We start from the raw sequence: 24430 nt of genomic DNA on the forward strand, positions 1-24430 counted from the left end.
TCTAATCCAATAAAATGTTTTAGATTATTTTCTGTTTATTTCATGAGTTGCGAGTATTCATAAAAATAATTTTTTTCACTGTAGTAGGAGTGACTGGTGTTGTCCTGGAAGCCTCTACAGCTTCACCAGGTCGACTGAGTCAATTCTAGTTGAGCCCTCGGAACAGCACAATTTGCTAAAAACTTTCCACAGTTCTCTTAGTTCAGTGAAACACACTTTATTATTTATACACGTAAGTGATATGCCTCCTGATTGCAAGTATTATGAGCGAAAACGGGAAAACACTTCATAAATAACTTTGGTAGCATTGGTAAATTATATGATCTCGCGTTTTTCGCATACCTACAAATAGACACGCAGTTTTTGATGTGAAACATCTATAGCCGCACGTAAAACCGATTTTTGGCATGGCGACGCATGCCGTGGCGACGCGTCGCTATATGATGGTATATGTATACAGTCTATGCAGTAGTGTGTACGGTATGGCGACGCGTCGCCATGCGCAATCGACTAAGCGATTCTCTCTGTGTTTTACTTGAAAACAAATTATTTTTTCGTAATATTTTATTTTATCATTATGACATATTTAGTTCCTATCACAATCTGTTCTTTTCTGCATATTACTTATGCAGAATAATGTCGATGTTTCACATCTGCCAGGCGTCCCGTGACGGCTCACATTTTTTTACAAAAAAAAACTTTATTTGAAACAATAGCCGTAAAATTATCAGGACTTACAAATTCAAATTCGTTTTGGTTTCACTGACGAGTGAATGAACTCACAATCTATCAAGTGTAAGTAGATATCGAAACCCATAGATATTACGTCAAAACAATCATTAACGCTTGAAACCGACGGCTTAATTACATTGTACAGCCACCTTTCAAAACGAAACACATGTCTGCATGAAGTTGATATTGATAATAGGACACCAGAAGCCAAAATGTGGTGGAGGAGTTCGTTGACCCATAAAAGTAATAATAAAAATAAAAATGTATTTTCTCGGATTCTACCAAAAAGTTCATGGAAGTTACAGTACTTTTCGACCATTTTACTTAGAAGTTATTTTCCATCATTTCTTAAATTATGTGTATGAACTTCATTTCATACCGTTTCATTTCAATTTTAAAAGATACAGTTTGATCCTTGGCTGTTTGGATTGTTTCCTTAGCATGTTCAATTAGTTTAATCAAAGAAAAAATATGAAATTTTCAAAAATGGACGGTTGTGTTTTGTTTTGAAAAATTAACATTAACATTTGATTTCGGGTTTATAATTGGGAGCTAGTGCTTTAATAATTTTTAAGCGTGTTATTTTGTCTATAGATTATAGGAGAATAGACTAAAATCAAGTAACTCTAATAAATTTGTAATAAAATTTAGAAAACATGCCTAGAACCAAACGTCCTGTACGGAAGCAAGACAAAACAGTTGAAGATGATGATACATTGAAAAAGTTGAACAAACTTGGTAAATCTTTCATTAATTTAGTACCACTACTATGTATTGATTCAAATATACGCATTGAGGGAAAATGTTAAGGATGTCTCTTTTCAATTTAGTCCGTCGTATTAGCCCAACTTTATCTATTTCCAAATATTCGGTAGGCAGCGGCTTGACTCTGCCCCTGGCATTGCTGAAGTCCATGGGCGACGGTAATCACTTACCATCAGGTGGGCAGTATGGTCGTCTGCCTGCAAGGGCAATAAAAAAAATATTGCCATTATTGTGTGAACACAATCAACCGTATGGAACTACGCCAATACTACTACGAGCTATAGGCAGCGAACTGGCTCTGCCTTTAACAATGTCGAAGTCCGTCAGCTACAGTGGGCTTTTCTTCACTGTATAAATAAAACCTATTGTTTACAAAAAATCCAAACATGACGCTTCTGACTTTGTAAGCTCAGATGGACGATCCTGTACATCATGTTTTTGGTGTTTTTTAATCGTCTTACATTACATGCAAAGCAGAAAATATAAATTTAGCAATATTTTTGTCAATGAGCAAAAAATCAAACTTACTTTAATTATATATCATTTTTAATAACAAATAAATAAAATTAATCATCTTAATTAATATACTATAATATAATAACTAATAAAAATAATTCCCAGTACTCGATGAAAAGAACGTTATAGACTCCAGGACACAAATGGAAATACGTAATGTTGAATTGGCCTTCAAGATTCTGTTGGGTTCGATCAGTAATAAGTACTTGCAGAAGACTGTCGGTGAATTAGTAAGTATAAGTATAAAATTTGTAAACTCTTTGGTTTATACACAGATAGATTAGCATATTATTATGTGCTTAGAATCAGAGTCCATAAGTAGTAAGGTAAATCTTTCAATTAAAGTTAAAACAAAGACTATTTTGCTGTTGAAACTAGAACATGACTGTTTCTTGCCATAAATAGCTAGCTCACAATATACCAAAGTAGAAAAGAAAAGGTGATAAATACTTCCATTGATTGCTAGCTCTTACAAAAATTAATTATTAGCCAATAACTAGTCTTAAGATCCAGTATGGATGTAGGAAAATAATAGGTATCCACTTAGAACACTTGTAAATTTCATACCGTGAAACATTAGAATATTCTTTCATTAAAGGGATGATATTTTGAATGCAAATACAAAAGTTATTACACCAAACTATTTAATCCAAAAATGTTGCATCATAGAAGCTGACTGACATTGATTTAGTAACCCAAATTAATCATTTTGTATATCTATAGAAAACAGAATTACACCTCCAAGAAGTGACGACGAACACAAGACAAACAAGGAATTCAAGCAGATCTGCCTCACATGATGATGGTAATATAATTTGAAATACATTTAATTGTACAGTTTCTATCATCTAAACTATTACAAATATTCTGTCTTCATTAGACCTTTAATGAAAAACCCACATTAGTAAAAGAGATAAAGTTTAGCAAAGTCTCTGGAATTTACAGCATATTAAAAAAAAAGTGGTATGAAAATTGTATATTAAATATTAAAAAAACAATAATTGTGTAAATTCCATTGTAATGGCAGAATTAGAACTTTTGATTGAATGAAAGGCTCCAAAAAAAAGTTTATTGCACAAATTAACCATTTTCTTTATAAGAAAATTGAATCACAAATTGGGTCCATTGGTTCTTGAATGTATAATCCTTTTCACGCACTAACAAGTACATACGTTTCATGTGTTTCCACTAACCGGGTGCTCTTGGGGCAGGCTACCTCACCGAGAACTCATCACAGGGCTCCGGGGAAAGAGTCTCCAAAAAATATCTGTGTGAGTATGCTTGGATGCTTTATCAGCTTTTTTTTTCAATATCTTCACATCTTCTCAGATTACAGTATTGTTTTGTGAAGGTTTAATGGTAATACTGTATGTATATAGTGTGTGTATTGTATGGTACTGATATGAATGTGTTTTCTTGATGCTGTAAAATCTGTATTTATAATGAAAGTTATAAGGAACATTACTTTGCAAAACAATCTTAGGATCTGGTGGTAGGACCTCTTGTGAGTCCGCACGCCACCTACTTCTGCTGTGAAGCAGTAATGCTTTTCGGTTTGAAGGGTGGGGTAGCCGTTGTAACTATACTGAGACCTTAGAACTTATATCTCAAGGTGGGTAGCGCACTTACTTTGTCGATGTCTATGGGCTCCAGTAATCACTTAACACCAGGTGGGCTGTGAGCTCTTCCACCCATCTAAGCAATAAAAAAAGACCGAAGATGGTAAAGTAGTAGTAACACTGGATGGAGTCACAACGGTCTACTCTAAGATGGACTCCTGTGTGTTCTCCGGTATGAAAGCCGATACATTTGGTCTTATAACGTTTGTCTTGTGGCAGCGGTACCGAAGTCTGCGAGTCGAGCCGCGCCCCGGCGGTCCCGCTCGGCGGCGCGCCCCCCCCCGCCCCACCGCCGCCCCCCTCCCTCAGCGCGCCCCGCCGCCGCTCGCGCTCCGTGTACCGCACCCCGGCCTGCAACAAGAATGCGTCAACGTACTACCCCGCTATCACGCCTAAGGTATGATTTTGGGTGGTTTGTTTGAAATATGGAGGATGTTTGCATCAACATGGAGATTAACCCTTTGACTGCCATGTAGGACACCGGTGCCCTACGCGGCGCACTCAAGGAATTGTGTCGATTTCTGTTACTAAGCCCCTGGATTGTTCAACTTTGCTTTTTTTTGTTTGTCACTGTACATTTTAGTCTTTTAAGTCTCTTAAAAATAGATTCATTTTAAGTATTTCTGGATTCGTCTACCAAATTCTACTAAATATTCTGGCGCCTTAGCAACAGAAATCAATATAATTACTTCAGTGAGCCGCGCAGGGCATCAGTGACCTACATGGCAGTCAAGAAGACAGAACACTTACTATGCAATAGAATCTGTGGATCAATATCATGAATACAGTCCCGATCCTGCAGACCGAATGGTAAACAGTCGACGTCACCCAAAACACGTCATTTCGGATCCTCCCGATCTACTAATGGTGCTTTTAGGTACCCCAAGCACCGGTCATCATTTTCGTAGTGGGTAGCGATTCCGATCTGGTGGTAGATTCTGCGAAGCACTACCCTTGCTAGAGCTAGTGTTAGCAACGACGTCAGGTTTGAACGCCGTGAGCTCACCTACCATTTCGCTGAATGTAGAATAGCCCCTCGAGATTACTAGAATAGGTAGGAAAATAAAATCATGAATATTCAATATCATGTAAATGCCTGTTGACAAAATCCCAATATGAAGTCGTCAAATTGTTCCAATGCTATATTAGAACAGGTTACTTGGCCTAGAATTGGTCCATCTATCAGGTCATACAGCTAGATCATAGTCATAGAGAATTTATGACTATTTCAACATTTATTCTTATTACAAATTTTTCATACCTTACAAGGCTTATCTAGCAGAAATCATATTGAGTGGTAAAACCTTAGTCTTTATTTGATATTTCTGTGTGTGTGCAGCATGCAGTTGAGTAACGGGGATATAAAAATCTGCAATACTGTGATACACATACATAATAATATAATTGTGTCATATTGTCGAAAACTTAAATTTATGATATGCAATTCTGTCTCCATAGACGATAGCTAACCTAACACACAGTCTCCTCTGTGCAGGGAGACAGGACTGCTCCTCATGCAAAAAAAAAACCTATAATAACTAAGGCCGTTCTATAAGGTAATCAACAACCTGCCCTGGCTAACTTCCTGAAGGAGCTGGAATGGCGCCTATAAAATCTCTGTCTTCAAGCATCCCTGATACATAATAGAAGCCTATTTTTTCATGTTGAATTGCAGGGAACTGTGTATCGAACATGGGAATGTATTTAAAACACTATAGTGCATTCTATGTTTCAGAAAAACTCACACGCATCACACTAACAACTCTCGTCAGAGATATATCTGTGCCTCTACTAAAGTTATAAATCACTGTTTTTCAGGTGACCCCTCAGACGCCCCTGACGGTTTTGAGGCAGCCCCGTCAAGGAGAGATGGTTGTATCGATGTCTGGCTCTCCGGTTATGGTGCCAACATGCTACACGTGAGTATTTATTGATCAATATATAAGAAATACAAATGGTAACACTGAAAATGACTGATATGATAATACTACGAAATAGGGATATGTATGTTCCGGTCTTGAAGGTTTTCTTTTGTTGCTATTGATCAGTTGGTTGGTTAGTGTAACAGGAAGATGTTTAGACATCATGTAAAGAAATAAGTTGTCAAGTCAGAAGTTCCTTAATACTTTGTGGCAGAAATGTATATGGCGGTGGTACAAACTGGTGTGGGTTTTCCCCTCCCACTAATATTTATATGAGTTTTTTTTTTCAGAATGCAACCTGATGAGATGGCCAATTGCAATATTCTCCTTCAAGATGGCACAATGCTCTCCCTTCAACCGAAGCAACTGAGGCAGTCACAGGCCTACATCCCGTTCTCATTGATGGACACAAACGTTCTTAACCAGCTGAAGACCTTGAAGGATAATCTGGATAAAGTAGTCAAGTTGGGAGAGAAAGTCATGAAGTGATTCGATAAACTTTAGAGTGTACTAATGATGAAGTGATGTTTTATTTGTAATGATAGTATTAAACGTATTTGACTACTGAGGGTAGTTTTTTGTTTTGGGACATTTGGAGCCTGGTGGGACTTTTTGGCGGGAATGCGAGTGAAGTTGTGTGATTTGTTTTATTTTGTCTATTTAGTGTTTCTTTGGGTTTAAATGTGTAATAACAATGGTTTATTAACTGTTTAGTATTTGTGGAAGTGTGAGAAACACAAATGTGAGAAAATGAAACAAACCGTTGGACGTAACCTCTCGGGATCCTCAAGAATCCACTGAAAAAATCTCAGTAAATCACCACCATTTTACTGAGATTCTATTACATCCCATATCATCTCATTTAATTTCATTCCATGTTTCATATAAATCAACTTCATCATTTCATAATATTTTTCATGTGAAAAAAGTTTTAATTAAAATAAAAATAAAACAACCTAAAGGTCTTAGTTACCACGGCATAAAATCCCTTAAAAAAATGGGGCATGGTGGGACTTAATGGGGCATCGGCTGTAAGGTTAATTTAAATATACAACAGATACCCGTACTGTATGTGCACATGATATGAATAAGATTGTTTGTTTTAGACATTTATTTATAAATTAATATATAAAAGCCGTACAGACAATAACTTAAGCTAAAAATGCACAAGTTGGTACGTTCAATTAGTTCCGACTCTTTAGTTTCCTTATATTAAAAACAGACTTTTAATATAATAATATTACATTTAATAATGATTTTTTACCATTACTTTGCACTTTGAGACTGGTCAAACGAATGACGGGTCGTAGTGCGAGATCGCATTGAAAGTTTCGAGATGGTCGTCGGTCCGCCGGGGACACTCGGCCTGGTGTCAGCACGCGACTTAGCCTCTAATTACACACGAGAAGGATAGATATGACAGCACCCCCGAGATAGCCCTTACTATGCAGCGTCAATGCGATTTCGCTTCGAAAGTGAGTTACAAAGGTCATAGTAAGGGTCAGAGGTTAGATCTAGTCATGGTGCTCGTCCTGCGCCAACTCCTCCAGGTCTTCTTGGTCGAACTCGGTGTCGTCTTCCGCGGTGGCCTCCTGGTACTGTTGGTACTCAGACACCAGATCGTTGACGTTGCTCTCTGCTTCGTTGAACTCCATCTCGTCCATGCCCTCGCCGGTGTACCAGTGCAAGAAAGCTTTACGTCTGAACATGGCAGAGAACTGCTCGGATATTCTCTTGAATAGTTCCTGGATGGCTGTCGTGTTGCCGATAAACGTAGACGACATCTTCAGACCCTTGGGAGGGATATCGCACACGGCTGTCTTCACGTTGTTCGGGATCCACTCGACGAAGAAGCTGCTGTTCTTGTTTTGGATGGAGAGCATCTGTTCGTCGACCTCCTTCATGGACATGCGGCCACGGAAGATGGCGGCGACGGTGAGGTAGCGGCCGTGGCGCGGGTCGCAGGCGGCCATCATGTTCTTGGCGTCGAACATCTGCTGCGTGAGCTCCGGCACGGTGAGCGCGCGGTACTGCTGGCTGCCGCGTGACGTCAGCGGCGCGAAGCCGGGCATGAAGAAGTGCAGACGCGGGAAGGGCACCATGTTGACCGCCAGCTTGCGCAGGTCGGCGTTCAGCTGCCCGGGGAACCGCAGGCACGTCGTCACGCCGGACATGGTCAGCGACACCAGGTGGTTCAGGTCGCCGTACGTTGGGTTCGGTACCTTGAGAGTCCTGTAGCAGATATCGTAAAGGGCCTCGTTGTCTATGCAGTAAGTTTCGTCTGTATTCTCGACTAGTTGATGGATGGAGAGAACTGCGTTGTATGGTTCGACGACAGTGTCTGATACTTTGGGCGACGGGACTACTGAGTATGTGTTCATGATTCTGTCGGGGTACTCTTCGCGGATCTTTGAGATGAGGAGGGTGCCCATGCCGGAACCGGTGCCGCCGCCGAGGGAATGAGTCAGTTGGAAACCCTGGAGGCAATCGCAGTTCTCACACTCCTTGCGGACTACATCAAGGACGGCGTCGACGAGCTCAGCGCCCTCCGTGTAGTGTCCCTTGGCCCAGTTGTTGCCGGCGCCGGACTGACCGAAGACGAAGTTGTCCGGACGGAAGAGTTGCCCGTAGGCGCCGGAGCGCACGGCGTCCATGGTGCCGGGCTCGAGGTCGAGGAGGATGGCGCGGGGGACATACTTCCCGCCGCTCTCCGCCGTCGCAACTGAAAAATTAAATTAAAACTATTTATAGCAACAACAATATACATATGTATCTATATTCTCCTGTATAGCCATCCTTGAATATTTGACCAAACAAATTCGAGCAAAATTAGTATTTTTTTAAACGTTGCAAAAAGGGAACTCTACCAGGGCCGTATAAAAAGAAGGTGAACGAACTATTTCAATACAACGTTATAAAAATTTAACCGAACAAAAATCAAGGCTATATAAAACATAAAGGCATGTTTGACAATCATTAAAAAATATCAAAATTAATCGTACGTAAGGTTAGAACAATCTCACGGAGTAAGCTGTCGTGTAGCCAGCCGTCTAGGTCAATGAACCATTAAACGCTGTTAGTTTTTAACTTGATAGAACATTCTAGACTTTCCTCGAAAAAGTCGTGCTAAGTTTCGTTTGTTATTTCCTTTTATTGACGTAAAATGCATTCCTGGATTGATTTGTTAGTCGCCGAGATATTTATGGACTTTGCTCTTTATTAGCGTGTTATAAATTTATTTTGTCTTTAACAGCGCTAAATATCCAGAGAAAACATATGGATGTATGGAGGGCTTACAGACGAAAATTGATAATGTTATTAACTCGCGCGATCTCACAATATACTATGCCACATTGACCGCTAGACGATAAATACAATCTTGAAATTGAAATACAATAAAACGGTCGCAAAGCTTGTCGGTATTCAGTTATAATTACATTTTGAAATGTTTGAATTATTGAAATCTGACGTTACGTCCTTAATCTTTAATTATGTTTAGTCTTTCACGGTGGGGGCCTTCCGTGATTCATTTCCTGCGAAGATGTTGAACGCGACGGTAAATTGTAAGTTTCCGAAATAACCTTCATTACACAGCCGATATGCTTCGCCGGGCTCTAGCCGCCGCGGGTACAGTTACACGATGCGGTGCACACCGCCTGACTCAAGTTAGACGGGTAGTTCTCGCAATCAAATTCAAAGTCTTGCTACGGCGGCAATTAGGAATCTTGGTGCGCCGTACATATTTGTTTTTTTTTTATTGCTTAGATATGTGGACGAGCTCACAGCCCACCTGGTGTTAAGTGGTTACTGGAGCCCATAGACTTCTACGAAGTAAATGCGCCACCCACCTTGAGATATCAGTTCTAAGGTCTCAGTATAGTTACAACGGTTCCCCCACCCTTCAAACCGAAACGCATTACTGCTTCACGGCAGAAATAGGCGGGGTGGTGGTACCTACCCACTTGACGCGTTATTATGAGGTGACATTGATTGCAAAACATGATTGATGAAACCACATAGCGCGAAGATCGGACGGCCGGTGGGGCAGAAATATCCTTGATTGGGGACCAGGTATCTGGAAAGCGCAGTGTGGGACGACCATCTATCTACCAGATGGACCGAAGACCTAGTGCAAAATAGTTGGATTACGTTGGATGCAGGTAGCAACGGACCGCACTGGACATCAATTGGATAATGGACAGGCTAAAATGATGATGATTGATCAAGTACTTAAGTGTAAATTCACCGATATTCTGAAATAGTGATTGCTTTAATGGGACACTAATTGAATAAAATACAAATTATTTATCCGTCGTTTTAAGGTAATATTATTTGAATAATTTCACACTTAAACCACGTTTACAATTCAACCGCGGCCGTTAATCCATAACAACAGAGGTTTCTAATTGCCTTAAATTTCGACAATTGACTTTAACAGCCATTAAAAGTACAACGACCTCTGCGGGTTCCCCTGTAGTAGATTATAAGCTGTGCTCTCAGTGTGGCTTGCAAATAAAAATATCTTCACGGGACGTAGTGACAGAATAGTTTTTTTTCTCTTTTTAATGCAAGGGCAGAAGATCTCACAGTCTACTCGATGCTAAGCGGTTTCCGAAGCAGCACATAGATACTATCACGTGAATGAGATACCATCTTGAGCAACCCTTTGCATTGGCACATAATTTTATAACTTCAATTCAATTAAATTGTCAAAAAGGTTGTCTAACCCTTCAATAGAGGTACATATCTCTTTACAAAATATATTGCAGTCGAAGACAAACTTCCATACTGTCTATCCGATGATGAGTGGTCATTGTCGCTTTTGGACATCAACAATAGCAGGGACGCAGTCCAGAGGCTGCATACCGGTAACTAATTGGCTGGGACTGAGGTCAGATACCATTCTGGTGTGTTGAATAAAATAAATGCAGTAGCAACGTCCTATTTCCACCCCGAAGCAAACGCCTGTGCTTTTAAATAATACAATTGAGGATTGGATTGTCGTACGTGACGAACGAAACTACAATGGACACCGGTATTTATTTTCTTATAAGTAGGTACCTAAAATTACGGTGACCGCATGACACAGTAGGCCTGAGCTCGCGAGCAAAAAAAAAATACAATAAACCGCATAACAAAATGGCGCCGATCCATTTTCTAAGGATCACCTTTCTCTCGAACGATTATTATTGTTTTAATGATAGTCATTAAACGTGTAGACCACGCAATTTACCGCTTTCAAATTGAACAGGAAAATAATCTTAATCATAATGACGACGGTGACTGTAGACAATCTAAAATCGTTGCATTGTTAGCGGAAAGTTTTTTTTTTCTAGAAAATTATACATTTAGATTAATTAGACTGATAAAAGTTGAATCTTTCTAGATAATTTTATCGGTTTTGTACCGTTACTCAATCAGTTTCGCTCATCGTAATTTATTTGCGCGAGTACAAGTAAAGCTCCATTTAGATCTCAAATTTTGAGCGCCATGACATATTTCTCTGGTAATTGTAAGTTTGGCATTGGTAATGTCTACGAGGGAAATTGGCCACAAGAAGTGGACAGTATACTTAAGAGGTGGAGTAAAATTAAACTCGCAAGATTATAATTTGCGTAATTACTGGTAGTAGGACATAAGTAGTACATAATGCGTTTCGGTTTGAAGGGTGGAGCAGCCGTTGTAACTATACTGAGACCTTAGAGCTCATTTCCCAAGGTAGGTGGCGGCATTTACGTTATGATGTCTATGGGCTCCAGTAACCACTTTACACCAGGATGGCTGTGAGCTCGTCCAACCATCTAAGCAATAAAAATAAAAAACCGCCGGCAACCTAGACCACAGCCTTAGACTAGGTAGATGCCAATTTCAATTCATTCATCAACAGTGAGATCGTTTGTAGATCTTTGTGAGTAAAAATTTTTTAGGTTACTTACCAGAGGCCTCATTGTAGTAAACAGAGATCCTCTCAAGTTGGAGGTCGCTGGTGCCGCGGTAGACGCCGGTAGGGTCGATGCCGTGCTCCTCTGATATTATCTCCCAGAACTGCGAAAGTAAAAATAATATTTGAACACAAATCTACATATATATCAAAATGAATTGCTGTTCGTTAGTCCCGCTAAAATTCGAGAGCGGCTGGACCGATTTGACTTTTTGTGTTGAATTATTTGTGGAAGTCCAGAGGTTTAAAGGTAGATAAATATGAAAATGCTCGGAATTAAATAAAAATAACAATTTTGTTTTTCCTTCGATGTGTCTCCCGTCGGACGGATTCCTTTTGTTTGTTTTAAGTTTATTTTATACAAAAGTTTAGGTCTTTTATTTATCGATTCAGGCACTACGAACTCTGCCGGGTCAGCTAGTCTCTACTAAAAATGTGAGCTAAAGTATTTTCTTCGGATTTTGAGAGTCGTAGAGATATTTAAAATTACTATTACGGTTTCATTTAGCGTTTATTATTTTATTTCTGACGTATATATACTTAACATTAGAATTACTTTCATAATATTATAAGTTTTAGGAACATTGTGTAGGTACTTAATACATTTATTTGGACTGGTCGTGCGCACATGCCTTATAATTTATAATTATTATTTTTAGATTGTAATGTGTATTGTGTGTCTTTTAAATAAATAAATTTAATGTTTTGTATTCGGTGTAGTTTTAGAAACATTATAATTTTTTTTTTCTAGTTTTGATTGGAGTTAAAATAATTCAAAGCTCGGTGGGAAAAAGACGCACGAAAAAAATTGTATGGTCAAAAACATAATTAAAAAACGACGAAGGAAATAAAAATCTTCTAAGGAGAGGGTGATATTGCCGGCAAACAGGATTGGAACTTGTAAGACCAGATACGCCAGTTTCATATTAAAATTATATTTGCATATGTATTTACCGCTACACATAATTTTATTAATAATAAGAAGATAATTGAAGTCGTCGTGGCCTAATGGATAAGACGTCCGGTGCATTCGTGTTGAGCGATGCACCGGTGTTCGAATCCCGCAGGCGGGTACCAATTTTTCTAATGAAATACTTACCAAATGTTCACGATTGACTTCCACGGTAAAATAATAACATCGTGTAATAAAAATCAAACCAGCAAAATTATAATTTGCGTAATTACTTGTGGTAGCTTGTGAGTCCGCACGGGTAGGTACCACCACCCTGCCTATTTCTGCCGTGAAGCAGTAATGCGTTTCGGTTTGACGGGCGGGGCAGTCGTAACTATAGTGAGACCTTAAAACTCATATCTCAAGGTGTATGGCGGCATTTACGTTGTAGATGTCTATGGGCTCCGGTAACCACTTAACACCAGGTGGGCTGTGATTTCGTCTCCCTAACTATACAATAAAAAAATTAAAAAGAAAGTCCCCTCGTTTTGAATTGAAATAATAATAGTACAAGACGTGTATGTATTTTTTGCAATGTGCTAAAGCAGGGTAGCTCAAACTCCGGCCCGCAGCTCTGAATTGGGTAAAGTATTTCAAATCGTTTTGCCCTATATAGGGTAAAGTATATTTACAATAATTTTCAGTTTTGTTAAAAAAAATAATTGTTGTCTGTAAAGTCTGTTTACGGACGATAGTTTTACGTGATAACGTCAGTAGTAGAACTATTTAAATTGCTAGCTCTGACGTCACGCGAGAAGAGAGATAAATCTGTCACTAGCCAACTCTTGGACCGATCACGTCTCTCTATAGTTTGTTCCGCGCTCTCGCTTGCACGCTCAGGCTCAGACGGAACGTGACACTTTTTCGTGCGTGCAGCCGGTGTTCATTGATTTAAAATATGGTATCACACCAGAAAATGTGAGAAGATATCTTTAATTTTTGTTCGTGTCATCTTCGTTTGCGACCCGTGACTATAGTCCTGGCTGTATATCCCTGCGTTAACACATAGCGCAAAAGTTAACCCAATTTTGTATGCATTTGGAACAGCGCCCCTAACGGCAAACGTAGGCAAACGATCCCATTCCATACAAATATGAGCTAACTTTTACGCTATCGAGAACGTTAAAAAACTCTCACTAAGCACGGTGCTCGCTCGGAGAAACCTGCTGACGTTTTTCGTTTAACAAGTTTGTAGGAATGAATAAAGAATCAATACTGTTCCGATATTAAACCAGCCCAAGCAGTGTGCTTCGACTTTACAAACATGAAATGTTGACGTGATTGTAATTTAGGACTTCGATTGGTTGACAATAGTGTTCAATTGAAAATAATTAGAATTATATCGCGTCTGTCTCATGCGGGCCACCACGGAAACATGTTGACTAAATGACTACAGTTATTTTGCTATAATAATATAGAAACGAATGTCATGAAACAATTTGTAATAATAAAATTCGGTGTGTTGATTTGTCTTTTATTTCATCATTAAAATAATTAGTAAACTAATGTTAAATAAGTACTTTTTTTCTTAGCTATGCTGATAGCCTTGAGAGGCTATTTCAGCTTCTCCTTGACGTGTAGGTGAGCTCATGGGGCTCAAGCCGGAGTGTTGCTAACACTGGCCCTAGCAACAGCGGTGCTTCGCAGATTCTACCACCGGATCGGAAACGCGATCCATTGAGAAGATCCTGCGAGGAACTCAGTGGGCTGTGTCTATGGGTCAATTTACTCGCAGAGCCCTTCGTCGCAAGTGACGGGTTCGGCGAGGACGATGGCCGGTGCTTAAGGTACCTAAAAGCACCGTCGATATAATGTGCGTTATATGTAATATAGCGTGGTAAATAGCGCACGTTATATTTAATATAGCACATTATATAAGGCGCGTTATATTATCCCTTTGATTTCCATGTAAGTCACCGGAGCCCTACGCGGCACACTGACGTCATTAAGAAGATTTTGTTTACTAAGCGCCTGGATTGCTTAATTTTACCTTGTTTTGTTTTTAAAGTATGTTTTAGTCTTTTAGGTCTCATAGAAATACGATTCATTCTCAGTATCGTTCGGATGCATTTTTTCCAGAGTCTACTAGATATTCAGGCCTCTTAGTAACAGAAATCGACGTAATTACTGCAGTGCGCCAGGTAGGGCATTGGTGATTTCCAGCGGCACCGTCTGGGCGGCCTGACAAGCTGCCGTACCGAGACGGCCGACGTATCAGAGCCTTCGATTCGCCTCGAAGACTCCGTCGGCCGGGCGTCCTTGTGGTGAGCTGCGCCGTCTGGTTGTAGTGTTGACCGCGGTAACCCCCTTACCACATCCGGGTTCTGACCTCGGAGGGGATCGGACGCTTGGGCGAAGAGTGCAGGGGAGTGGTTTAGTGGGTAGGCGCGGGGACCTCCTAAGAAAGGCATTTGTGATTTACGTGGCAGTCAAATATAGCGTTTTAAATAAAGCGTGTTATTTTTTTAGTCCGCAGCACTATCATTCAGCGGTTTAAATTACTAAATTAAAAATAATTACTAAATAAAAAATTACTATTCTGGAGTGAGACTATGAGTGTTCTGTTTCTGAACGTCAAAATGTCAGCTAGCGACGTCCGCCATGACACAAATTATTTTTCAAATTTAGCCGCCAAGAGCAACGCATCAATTTTTATATTTCTCCTTGATGAAGTCTTTAATTTGTCATTTATGGCTAAAATAAGTATCTCAAAACAATAAATACAGTACACGCTCAATTACCACGACGCAACAGTGAGTGACTTATAACAAGCCACATTTGTATTTATGAACATTATTGGATTTAAGTTTAAGTAATAATCGTTTAAGTTACCTTCGTTTTACTGGTGGTAGGACCTCTTGTGAGTCCGCACGGGTAGGTACCACCACCCCGCCTATTTCTGCCGTGAAGCAGTAATGCGTTTAGGTTCGAAGGGTAGGGTAGCCGTTGTAACTATACTGAGACCTTAGAACTTATATCTCAAGGTGGGTGGCGCATTTAAGTTGTAGATGCCTATGGGCTCCGGTAACCGCTTAACACAAGGTGGGCTGTGAACTCGTCCACCCATATAAGGATTTTTTGTTTTAAAGTTACAAGTACTTAACGTAATTTCTTTTTAATATTCTACGAACCATAATTCCATCGTCAGATCTCACGCGATGATATTAATCGTGTAATGTACATGGTCCATTAGTGATTCAGGTCAGACCCCGGTCATCGAACGTCCTTATTCCGTATGGTTTAAGTTCAAAATTCTAGTTTCGGGTCGTTGGATGATGAGCGTTTTTTTTTTTTTTTATAAAGTTTCAACGTCACTACTCAAGGGAAATATTATTTTCAATCGAAAACAACTGAAATGCGCAATTTTCGTTAAAAAGGGTACAAATTTTGTGCTTCGTGAATTAATATATAGATGACATGATAGATTTCCGGCTCGGCAGCGGACGCTAACACCCGTATCTTTAGTCGTTCACACGAGCTTAACTCGACTCGACTCAACCTCCAACGCGCGTTTTGGTATGATTAGTCGTAAAAATAAACTCCACTCAAACGTCCTTGGAAAAATTTCCTAACCGGAGTGAAGTAGGCGAACTGTCAAATCAAGGTACGTCGCGACGTACCTTGAACGTTCCTCAAGGCTGGTTTTCTATCAATGTCCAAATAGTATGTGGACCGCAAATGGAAATATATGATATTGTTGTGCAATGGCCTGGATCTGTGCATGATTCCCGCGTATTTTGATAATTTAAGTTTGATAATATTTATTAATAAAGTAAATAGTTCGAGGTTAGACATTTGAAACTTTTTATTTTATTTACCTACATAAGAGACATATTTTGCTTACTACCTGATAAATAAAGTCAATGCGATTATAAGTTTTATTTATATAATAATAAACTGGTGTTTGTGGAAAAGCACTTCAACAACACGATGCAACCAAAATCACACAAAAGCGGCGAATAAAAATATAAAGCCGGATCCGAAATCTAAAATAATAATAGGTTAGAAAATAAATAATACACTTTCAGATTTACCGCACACACACATATTTACGAATAACTCAGCAACCAAAACATCAAACAAGTTCATCTAGTGCCAAACAGACAGCGGCAGCTTGACTTTGACATTAAACAATGACCATAGACTACAGAACTCTATGGATTTGATGCTAGCTTGATCAAATTTTCATCATTATTACCTCACTCGAGGATAGTTGAGGAATATTGTAATGGTCGACTAAAAATACCAAACTCGAGTAAGTTTGGAGGGAATTCTCGAGCATCATCGGATGAGTTAAGAGTGGAGGACTATTTTACGAAACGTCTAAAGATACGGGCATAAGCCTATTTCGAGTGTTACATGATGCCGCTTAGTCAGGATTCGTCGCGTCGCAGGACAGATCGAAGCAATGTCTAGACTTACACATCCAGCTCATTACTCATCGCAGTCGCGACAAACCTCACCAGCTCACTATATATGAAAATTAATATAACTTGTGGCCATGTGTGTCGGTTTGAAATTTATCTATCTTCTATCTATATATATATATATATATATTTATTTAAATGAATTGCTGTTCGTTAGTCTCGCTAAAACTCGAGAACGGCTGGAGCGATTTGGCTAATTTTGGTCTTGAATTATTTGTGGAAGTCCAGAGAAGGTGTAAAGGGTAGATAAATATGAAAATGCTCGGAACTAAATAAAAATAACAATTTTGTTTTTCCTTTGATGTGTCCCCCGTCGGACGGATTCCTTATGTTTGTTTTAAGTTTATTTTATTCAAAAGTTTAGGTCTTTTATTTATCGATTGAGGCACTACGAAGTCTGTCGGGTCAGCTATAAAAATGTAGTACATTCATTTGGGCAGGAATTTCTTTTCTGGTACAGTGATTACAAAAATGAAACGCATCGAATCTGCCCCCTCAGACATGACGATCACGATCACTCCGTCAAGAGTGAGAAGAAGAATTACTAAAATGCTTTTCTTGTTGCTCACTTCGTCAAGCCGTCTGGTTGCTAAGCGATTACCGATTCCCATGGTCATGACGAGGTCGGAGAATTGTATATCGACTAACCCACCCTCCGAACTGGAAATTAGCCCGTAATAAGTATGCATCATACAGCACACGGGGGGCGCCATCCACCCTGGGTCTCCCCACTCTATACGAGTAGGGCTTCCCTAATTACCCGCCGGACGCGGCGCCGACCAGTTATCGATCAGGTACAGGTAGGTAAATGAATACTATGACTCATGAAGAGTTTTATAGACAAAGTTTTTCTATACAGCGTGCCTAACTTGCTCACTTTTACAAGATGTTTTTGTTATTTCGTGTCAGGAGCCACAAGGTAGACAAGATTTATTTGTCTTCAGGATTGTTTTCTACGCTCATGATATTCCCTAAGATTGGCACGTTCCCACTTACTGTAATGGGACGTCAGATATAGGTTGAGGATAGTGGGTTGAGGAAGATATAGGCATCTTTAGGTACTTATATCTCAAAGCCGAAAACATCAAGAATCGTTCTAATGAACGTTATTGAATAGTTTAGACAAGGAATCGTATTATTTCCGATTTCAATTGTGACGACGCATACCGTAAGTCTTAAGGAAGTCAGTGACCTATTCTTAAGGAAACATTATTCGAAGTTACAACAGCGTGGTACAATAAAAAAAATCATGCGTGCAAAACAAACGATTTTGTGGAACTTCCATAAGAAATCTCATTCTCTTGCAGGATACATGTATACGTTTGTCTCTTTCTAGTGTCGCTTTTACGTTTCATAAAGCTTCAAATCAGAACGGTGCTAAATAAGAGTTTACTGGTGGTAGGACGTCTTGTGAGTACTGGTGGTACGACCTCTTGTGAGTACTGGTGGTAGAACCTCTTGTAAGTCCGCGTGGGTAGGTACCACCATCCTGCCACGCTTAAGAAATTTTCACATAATCTCTTCACGAAAATCACATATCTCTTTAAATGTCAACTGAAACTACTAAAAGACTTCTTCTACAAATCTATATGTATGCTGATTACGTCTGCGCGTTTTCAGCTACTTTGGTCGAATACGGTCGACGTCACCCAAAACGTCATTTCGGATCCTGCCGATCCACTAACGGTGCTTTTAGGTACCTTAAACACTGCTCACCGTTCTGGTCGAACCCGTCGCTGGCGACGAAGGGCTCGGCGAGTAAATTAACCCACAGACACAGCCCACTGAGTTTCTCGCCGGATCCTCTCAGTGGGTCGCATTTGCGATCCGGTGGTAGATTCTGCGAAGCACTGCTCTTGCTAGGGCTAATGTTAGCATATTCTCTCAGGTTGAGCCCGTGAGCTCACCTACCCGTACAGGCGTAGCTGAAATAGCCCCTTAGGCTACTAACGAATAGGTACGGAAAAAAGTCTGCTATGTACTTTATCAGTCAAAGACTGTACAATACCCACAGTTTTTATTTACGTAAATAAAGATAGTAACGGTGTATTAACACCGTGTTACCGTTACTGAGCGTCGGGCCAAAGTCAGGCGAACGAAGATGAATCGATAAGCTTTTTACAAGAGAAACTTATTTTAATGCAGGCTATAATATTAATGCGTAAAAATCATCTTTGAGGTTTTTTATTTTATTTTAAATACGTGGCTCATGTAGTAGACTTGAAAGTTTGTCTTTAAAACGCTTTTATTAGGTTGATTTGTACATGTTTGTTTAAATACAGTCACTGGTGGTAGGACCTCTTGGGAGTCCGCACGGGTAGGTACCACCACCCCGCCTATTTCTGCCGTGAAGCAGTAATGCGTTTCGGTTCGAAGGGTGGGGTAGCCGTTGTAACTATACTGAGACCTTAGAACTTATATCTCAAGATGGGTGGCGCATTTACGTTGTAGATGTCTATGGGCTCCAGTAACCACTTAACACCAGGTGGACTGTGAGCTCGTCCATCCATCTAAGCAATATAAAAAAAGGCCAGCGAGTCAGTCTCAATAACTGAGTGCATTTTAATATTAACATCAGTCGCAGTGAATCACAGCCGTTATAATTTAGATACAAGAAAACAAAAAGCAATTATTACGTGATTCATGAAACTTTTCAGAGCGCTTTTATATTAAGAGAAAGTTTTAATGGAAAAAAATTGATTGTGCGAGAAAGTTTTCTGGTCACGAAAATCTAAGCACGATCTAGAATAAGTAATTCATTGATTTTGTCGTAGACAAAAGTTTCACATAAACTACAGCAAAAGGTAGTTTATTTAAACGTTTGCAATTATTATTATTTTTTTTGTCTCGCACGGTTTGTGCATTTGCCACTACTAGTGTGAAAAAGGTAGGGAAACCAACTTTATTTAGGAATCAATTGGAAGGTTCGAAATTTAGAAAGAATATGTATGTAATAGGATTAGGGTAGATAATAATATATAACTAGTCAGGTCATAAGTATTGTCACACAGTAAAAACTTTTCTTTTAGAATGCTGGCCACAAAAAAGTTTATTGAATTCGAATTTGGAATTGTTCATGAAAATAAATATGTATACTTTTAGAATTTTACTCATTTTTAAATATGGAGCGGACGCTTAAAGAAGACCGTGTTGCAGTTATTGCGTTGCATCGCTGCGGTTACGCGCCAATTCAAATTTTTAACATACTGAAAAATTTGAATATAACCAAAATATTCGTTTATCGTACCATCAAACGATACAATGAAGACTCTAGTGTAGATGACAGGTCAAGAAGTGGTCGCCCTCGGTCTGTTAGAACTCCAGCAGTGATAAAAGCTGTGAAGGCACGAATTCAAAGAAATCCCAAACGTAAGCAGAAACTGTTGGCCCTTCAGATGGGGTTAAGCAGAACCACGGTGAAAAGGGTGTTAAATGAAGACTTAGGGCTTCGGGCATATCGAAGAAAAACAGGACATCGTTTGAATGCTCGTCTAATGGACCTGAGACTGAAGAGATGCCGCGCTTTGTTGAAGCGGTACGCGGGAAAAAAATATCGGGAAATTCTTTTTTCGGATGAAAAAATTTTTACCGTAGAAGAGAGCTACAACAAACAAAATGATAAGGTGTACGCACACAGTAGTGAAGAAGCGAGCAACCGTATTCCGCGTGTCCAAAGAGGTCATTTTCCATCCTCGCTCATGGTATGGTTGGGAGTTTCTTATTGGGGCTTAACAGAGGTACATTTTGTGAGAAAGGTGTAAAAACGAATGCAGTTGTGTATCAAAATATAGTCCTGACGAACCTTGTGGAACCTGTTTCTCATACCATGTTCAATAACAGGCACTGGGTATTCCAACAAGCTTCGGCGCCAGCTCATAGAGCGAAGAGCACACAAGACTGGCTGGCGGCGCGTGAAATCGACTTCATCCGGCACGAAGACTGGCCCTCCTCCAGTCCAGATTTGAATCCGTTAGATTACAAGATATGGCAACACTTGGAGGAAAAGGCGTGCTCAAAGCCTCATTCCAATTTGGAGTCACTCAAGACATCCTTGATTAAGGCAGCCGCCGATATTGACATGGACCTCGTTCGTGCTGCGATAGACGACTGGCCGCGCAGATTGAAGGTCTGTATTCAAAATCACGGAGGTCATTTTGAATAAACTTTAGTGTCATAAGAATCTATGTTTTGTTAAGTTAATTTTGGTATATGAATGGTTACATAATGAATAAACTTGTTTCAATTACTTTACATTAAACATGTGACAGAATTTATGAACTAACTAGGTATATAGTGATTGGATATAAATTAAAAGAATATTATAATATATTTTAAAACTGTTTAAATTTTAATATTATTAGTAAATATTTTTTTTTTTATATAATTATTAATTATTTTATAAAGTAGAATTTTCATATATTGTTTTTTTTTATTAATTTTTTTTTGCTAACCTCCGGTTTGGTAACGTGGTATGTTTTTGACAATTAGTTTTTTGTATTCCCTTCGGTTTTCACGAGTCGTAGATATAATTAAAACTACTGTTACGGCGGTTTAATCTCGAGCTTCGATTGTCATTATATTTCAGTTGTCACAAAACGAGTATGGTATTAAATATTATTCGTCGGCGTTTGAACATTGCTTTTTTTTCCTACCCATTCTAGTAGCCTTGAGGGGTTATTCTAGATTCTCCGAATTACTAGCTGAGCTCACGAGTCTCAAACCTGATGACGTTGCCGAACACGAACCCTAGCAAGAACCGTGCTTAGCAGAATCTACCACTGGCTCTGAAACGCGACCCACTAAGAAGATCCAGCGAGAAACTCAGTGGGCTGTGCCTGTGGGTTAATTTACTCGTCGAGCCCTTCGTCGCAAGCGACGGGTTCGACGAGAACGATGACAGGGGAACATTGCGCCAACTGTACTATTACTAAAAATGTTGCTCTATAGAAAAGTTTTAAAACGGTAAAAGTATATTTCATTCAATATTGACTGATATTGTCCGTTTACAAACTCCCAACTAAATATTCGAATAACTAAGTTCTATGTTAATCTGACAAGCGCCCTCTCCACAGCGATTTTAAAATAGAAGTAGTTTCTTTTTTCATTTTCTTGTTGCATTGCCGGCTGGACGTTGACATCCCGATGCATTTTATTTTTGGCCAGACGGCGGGAGTGTTGCCATATTTATGAAACTAAATTTACACCGTGAAACCCGAGACAGTGAGTTTATTTAAGATTTAATCTCCCCGCTGAGTTTGTTTTCTTTTAATGTTACTTTATTTTGTTTTGAAGAGGAAATGTCTGACATTGCTTCTGAGTTAGATTTTCAATTTAATTTTATCCCGGATGCCGTCGAGCAAAGGACATCACAGTCAGGCACAACCAAGTTAATCGATTGTTGGAGGTAATGGACATCAAATGTTGATCGTTATCTTATTGGATGTAAAAATTGAGTACCTATTTAGATTCAGAAAAGTACATCCAGTAATTCAGCCAATCGTAGCTCTTAAAAATTGACAGTGCACAGCGTAATCCAATCTTACGGTACTGTTTTTTTTTTTATAAAATTTAATAAATCCGTTTACCCTAATAAACAACTGGCCGTACTCGCCCGCTTCTCTGGGCATTTAAAATTAACATTATTATTTATTGTCATTATTACTAGGGAGTCCAACACTCATATAAATATTACCCTATCCATTAGGTACATACCTATATTTTCTACACGGATACCAAGTTTCAAGTCAATCGGATGCATAGTTAACTACTGAACCAACTAACGGAACATCCATAAAAACCACTGTAGATTTATATATTAGTATAGATATCGGGCATGATATTAGACATGCCAATTATTGTTGTGATGTCAACTTCAAACTTTCAAACAGAATTCATAGTTTACATGCCCAAATGCGGCCCTAACTACTTGCCACTAAGCCGCGTGCCTTTATAAGCGTACTTTATGAACGTTAAGAACAGTCAATAAACCCATCGATAGACATTTTCAGTGTTGCCATAAAACGAACGTAACTCGGGAGTTTAAGTACTGCGTTCTCTTTGATGAAGGAGTTGTAACACGGAGGCGGATGAATAACGATTAAAGTTTCAAAGCGGTTTATTAAAACAACGCGATGGAAATAGTTTTACGTGGTTAATGGCGGTGCGTTGAGTCCGCGCGGGTGGTGCTGTGAAGAAATGGACTGGTGACGGGGATCTGGTCTTAAGGAAGGTGATGCTCGTGAGCTCTTTTTATTTTTCCTTCCTAGCTGAGAGCCTTGAGAGGCTATTTCAGCGGAACCTTAACTAGTAGGTGAGCTCACGGGGCTCAAACCTGACGACGTTGCTAACACGAACCCCAGCAAGAGCCGTGCTTCGCAGAATCTACCACCGGATATGAAACGCGACACACTGAGAAGATCCGGTGAGAAACTCAGTGGGCTATGTCTGAGGGTTAATTTACTCGTCGAGCCCTTCGTCGCAAGCGACGGTTTCGACCAGAACGGTGACCGGTGTTTAAGGTACCTAAAAGCACCGTTAGTGGATCGGGAGGATCCGAAATGACGTGTTTGGGGCGACGTCGACTGCTTTCCATTCTGTCCGCAGGATCGGGAATGTAGTTTCCGGCGGCCACAATAAGAGGGTTCTCGTGTCGTGCCGCTTTATCGAAGTGGTCGTGAGCTCAGAACTCAGTAGCATGATCCTTTATTGTACAGCAATGGTTTACACATTATGATATCTTATTTTTTAGTATACCTAATTGTACACAGGAGTGCACAAGAAGGGCCGCGGTACGCGAGGAATGGCGACGTCTGGTGAAGCGCACCACCACCCGAAGTAATGACCACGATCACTCTGCCAAGAGTGCATACGACTTAGAGAAGAATTGGACATAGATTGTATCTACGCAACGTAAAGTGTGTTTATAAGATAAAGCTGTTGATAGTCTAGTGGTTGACGGTCGCTTTTAAGCTCGTCTGCCACAGTAAAGTAAGCTTAAGGAATAACAGTTGAGTAATATGATTATAAAGTTGTCAATTGGGTTATGAGAGAGCACTATGTCCCTTTCTCGCAATGATGGTGTTGGTTTAGAATGTACAAAAATAATGCGTTTTTTATTTAACTTATTTCGAAAGAGGTTTTTAATTTTCTTTATTCGGCTTTATTAATAGCAAGCGCTTGTGAAAGACAATGTCAGTTACCGTAAAGATTATAAATTCTCAATTACTTTGTATTTCCCTAAAAGTATCCACAATTCATATCTTGGCAACAATTAGCTTAAAACGGCGGCTTGCTCGTGAAGTTGCTCGTTCCTTTATTTATAACAACACCATAAATGTTGTGTATTAGTCATCACAAACTTTTTGGAACATGTTAAAACAATAAACAGAGCTTACGTTAACGGGCATATTGTAACGAGGCACTATGTAAACATTACTTGTTTACCTTTAAAAAAAAAGAAGAGGGCGCCATTTTATTTTTGACGTTGCCACCTGTCAAAATAATCGTTTAGAAATGAAGCTAGTTTGAATAAGATTAATTAATTAAATGATAATGAC

General features: G+C 39.5%; 2 protein-coding genes across 3 annotated transcripts in view; one reads left to right on the top strand and one right to left on the bottom strand.

Moving 5' to 3' along the window:
* The first annotated feature begins 1059 nt into the window (after positions 1-1059).
* Positions 1060-6120, top strand: Borealin (borealin-like). Its single transcript, XM_028180249.2, is given in 8 exon segments — positions 1060-1470; positions 2119-2243; positions 2737-2818; positions 3225-3284; positions 3852-3899; positions 3902-4029; positions 5451-5551; positions 5845-6120. Coding segments are annotated over 8 exon segments (825 nt in total). The 5' UTR covers positions 1060-1388; the 3' UTR covers positions 6044-6120.
* A 527-nt stretch (positions 6121-6647) lies between these two features.
* Tub3 (beta-tubulin) overlaps positions 6648-24430 on the bottom strand; it is a 41058-nt gene continuing 23275 nt past the window's right edge. For both annotated transcript variants that reach the window (XM_089736034.1, XM_089736035.1), the window contains exons 2-3: positions 11491-11599; positions 6648-8276 (exon numbers count right to left, since the gene is read on the bottom strand). In XM_089736034.1, the coding sequence (XP_089592160.1) occupies positions 7069-8276; positions 11491-11599 (1317 nt within the window). In that variant the 3' untranslated portion in view covers positions 6648-7068. The remainder of the gene's footprint in view (positions 8277-11490; positions 11600-24430) is intronic.

Source organism: Bombyx mandarina, chromosome 20 (genome assembly GCF_030267445.1).
Source record: "Bombyx mandarina strain Sakado chromosome 20, ASM3026744v2".
Lineage (NCBI taxonomy): Eukaryota > Metazoa > Arthropoda > Insecta > Lepidoptera > Bombycidae > Bombyx > Bombyx mandarina.